The following is a 4,010-nucleotide window of genomic DNA, read 5'->3' as shown; positions in this document are numbered from 1 at the left end:
AGGGTTACGATAATGCACTCATAAAAAATGCACAGGCAAGTTTACTTTGTCAATGAGTCATTTGCTTAATTGTTGTTCCTAAAACAGTTTGTGTTAACTATTTTTANGCGATTGTAATGCTCTTTCTACATTTTGACTCATACATAGATATCTCCATTTACAGGAAATGAACAAGTTTCATACCATTTTGTTGGATCAAGCGAGTCGCACGGTTTTGAAGAACCTTAAAGTATTTGTCAAAGACGATATTAATCAAGTTAAGGACTATAAAGGACACTTTCTTAAAGTATCCGAGGGTTACGATAATGCACTCATAAAAAATGCACAGGCAAGTTTACTTTGTCAATGAGTCATTTGCTTAATTGTTGTTCCTAAAACAGTTTGTGTTAACTATTTTTATCGTTATTTTAGGCAAGCAAAAATCGACCACAAGAAGTACAAGAGGCTGCTAACATATTGTCAGCTAGTAAATCATGCTTTCAACATACCGCTTTAGACTATGTTAATTATATAACTTTAGTACAATCGCGTAAAGTTCCATCGATTTTATCTACGGTTAGTAAATAAATAATTTTTAGTTTTAATTTTTTTTTTGTGGCCAAATGTTAAACAGTGAGTACACTCATTAAACTCTCAACTGCTCTCCACTCTTCTTCTACAGCTTGTCGACTATTATCAGGCTTGCGTTACATATTATCATCAAGGTTTCGATTTGTGCAACGATTTTGATGAATTTTTCAAAAATATAACAGAAGACTTGAATTGTTTGCGTGGCGACTATCAGCAATTAGAAAAAGCGATGCAAAACCGTCATTTAAGTGTGAATAATTTTAGTGACACCAACACAAACAGTACTTCGAATAAAATCGAAGGGTACTTATTCAAGAAGAAATCGAAGGGATTCAAAACATGGTGCAGACGCTGGTTCTATTTGAGCAACAATCAGCTAGTCTATAGGTGAGTATTTATTGTAAATGGGTTGAAGGGAAGAGTTTTTCACTCAATTAAATAGCAAACAAATTGCTGAAAATATATGTATGTCTGTTTAAGAACTAAGATAGTCTGAAGTAGCGCTCTATCCCCTCAACAAAAATTACGATGAGGGAGCATGTGTGAATTCGTTTTTTTTATAATTTTTATATTTTAACAGTAGAGCTTTATAAAACGTGATATGGAGTTGTATCTGTTTAATTGAGTGACATCATCTCATTTGAATGGAATTTGAAAAAAAACNTCGTTATTTTAGGCAAGCAAAAATCGACCACAAGAAGTACAAGAGGCTGCTAACATATTGTCAGCTAGTAAATCATGCTTTCAACATACCGCTTTAGACTATGTTAATTATATAACTTTAGTACAATCGCGTAAAGTTCCATCGATTTTATCTACGGTTAGTAAATAAATAATTTTTAGTTTTAATTTTTTTTTTGTGGCCAAATGTTAAACAGTGAGTACACTCATTAAACTCTCAACTGCTCTCCACTCTTCTTCTACAGCTTGTCGACTATTATCAGGCTTGCGTTACATATTATCATCAAGGTTTCGATTTGTGCAACGATTTTGATGAATTTTTCAAAAATATAACAGAAGACTTGAATTGTTTGCGTGGCGACTATCAGCAATTAGAAAAAGCGATGCAAAACCGTCATTTAAGTGTGAATAATTTTAGTGACACCAACACAAACAGTACTTCGAATAAAATCGAAGGGTACTTATTCAAGAAGAAATCGAAGGGATTCAAAACATGGTGCAGACGCTGGTTCTATTTGAGCAACAATCAGCTAGTCTATAGGTGAGTATTTATTGTAAATGGGTTGAAGGGAAGAGTTTTTCACTCAATTAAATAGCAAACAAATTGCTGAAAATATATGTATGTCTGTTTAAGAACTAAGATAGTCTGAAGTAGCGCTCTATCCCCTCAACAAAAATTACGATGAGGGAGCATGTGTGAATTCGTTTTTTTTATAATTTTTATATTTTAACAGTAGAGCTTTATAAAACGTGATATGGAGTTGTATCTGTTTAATTGAGTGACATCATCTCATTTGAATGGAATTTGAAAAAAAACGTGCGCGAAGCTATTAGCTATTTTCTGCTGCTAATTCAGTCAACTCGCGGAAAGTGCAATTATACTTGGAATTTTAATGAAATATATTTTAACCTGCGCACGAATGTACTTTAATTGGTTAATACGTAATGAATCGTAAGGAAAGTGTAGTGATAGTAATGAATAAAGAGACACCCGCTTGATACGAGCGTGTTTTAAGTTTTACGAGCTAAAGCGTTGGAAATAATGCGAAAGCTATTCCGTGGCCCGATCAAGTTGTGGGGGCAGTTTTTTGGACGCCTTAACCAAGGGCAATAACCAACTGCTGGCATTGTTTTCTCGTTCTCTGTATTTTGCAATGTTGGTTTTGCGTTTTGTGGTAATAACAAAAGGGGCAAAGCTATATTTTGATGGAATCTATAATCAATCGTATTAATTATTTAGATTGTGGCAAAAAGTGAAGAAACCTTGGATGAGCTTGGAGACTACGTTGAAAAACAAAATAACTTTGCTCCAAAAAATATTTTTAATGCTTAGAGGCCACACCGTTTCAACTACATATATGTACATACATACATGTAAATGTCTGCACTAAATTAATCCACACCGTTTATGAAAATGTTAAGCCGATTAAAAACAATTCTCAAAAAGAAAAATGCAAGAAATTAAAGCTGCTGATTTTGAATTGAAAAGGTTTTAGTTAACTCCTTAAATTTTTATATTCTTGAAGTTTTCACATAATTTGCGAATATACATATACCATACCAAACTTATTTCTCGTCCCTTCGCTAAAAAAAGCCACATTTATCTCTTTTTAAAATCTAGTTATGATGCAGATGTTTTTATTTACCTATATTTATTTACATTAATAAGCTGAGAATGTTATCGAAAACAAGTAAAATAAAATGTAAACCAATTAAAAAAAATATTGCTGATCTGTACATCTGCGAAGAAAAACAAGAACAAAACACAGAGACAGAGAACTGTCAAATTGAATTAAGAATGTGCCCGTGGGAATGGGGTAATTCGCTATCATAATTCCGGATGCCGTGGGAAAATGGTATTACATTGTATATCTTTAATATCAATATTTGGCCGCTTACACTTTCGTTACGTGTTTGGCCGAGCTTTTCCAATATGTGGTGTACGGCTTGATGTTGTTACACAAAAGGAGGGACGTACAGTTTTACGCCGCCTCCGAACGGCAAATGGATTTAATGGGAAGCTTTTTCATAGCAGAATTACACTCAGAGGTTTGCAGTTACCTGCCTAGGGGTGACCGCTGTTAAAAAACTTCCTAATATAGATGTTTTGCCCGAACCAGGGATTGCACCCAAGCCATACGGTGGGGTAATACGCACCTCTAATCACTGAGCTAAAGAAAAATATGTTCATAAATTTGAAAACAAAACTATAGTTATTCATAATTTGTAGAAAAAGACTGATGTCCAACGAATAAAGTAGTCTATGTTCGCGAGAAGCCGAAATTTATATGCCAGGAACACATAGTCATGAACCGGGAACGGATTTCATGGAAATTGCCTTTTTTCTGCTAAATAGATATAGTATATTCGATTAAGAATGTCCACGATTTAGCTTTCCCTGATTCCATATATACACATTTGATGTTGCCTTTTTTTGCCTTTTTTAAGATATTTGCCTTTTTTGCCTTTTTTAAGATATTTGTCTTTTTTTTTCTTTTCTACCTTTAAAAAAGTGATTATAGCATTTACAATNATTCAAAGCCGTTTTCTCAGCTAACGTAGGCTTGGAGACAATAAGGGGTGTGGATAAAATTGTAAAGCGCGAGGAAAACGCCCTCATTCCTGATAATATGAACGTTTCAAACGTTCCATATTTAAATTGGGAAAATCGAATGAAAATGCTGCCAGAAAACTTCAAAATGTGTCTTGTGGTTCAATGTTACTACAACTATACAGATTAAAGTTTTATGAGTTAGAAA

General features: G+C 33.7%; 1 protein-coding gene across 2 annotated transcripts; it reads left to right on the top strand.

Moving 5' to 3' along the window:
- The first annotated feature begins 128 nt into the window (after window positions 1–128).
- On the top strand, window positions 129–1,231 carry LOC108373300 (arf-GAP with coiled-coil, ANK repeat and PH domain-containing protein 2-like). 2 transcript variants are annotated; one of them, XM_017629171.1, is made up of 4 exons: window positions 129–328; window positions 412–555; window positions 662–957; window positions 1,151–1,231. In XM_017629171.1, the coding sequence occupies exons 1-4, from the start codon at window positions 167–169 to the stop codon at window positions 1,161–1,163; spliced, it is 615 nt and encodes a 204-aa protein (XP_017484660.1). In that variant the 5' UTR covers window positions 129–166; the 3' UTR covers window positions 1,164–1,231. The 2 variants fall into 2 exon arrangements, with proteins under 2 accessions (XP_017484660.1, XP_017484661.1); XM_017629172.1 differs by having other exon boundaries at window positions 1,154–1,221.
- Window positions 1,232–4,010: the final 2,779 nt, after the last annotated feature.

This window comes from Rhagoletis zephyria, unplaced genomic scaffold (assembly GCF_001687245.7).
Source record: "Rhagoletis zephyria isolate East Lansing unplaced genomic scaffold, Rhagoletis_zephyria_1.1 Rzeph_scaffold_06576, whole genome shotgun sequence".
Lineage (NCBI taxonomy): Eukaryota > Metazoa > Arthropoda > Insecta > Diptera > Tephritidae > Rhagoletis > Rhagoletis zephyria.
This window is presented reverse-complemented; position numbering and strand designations above follow the sequence as displayed.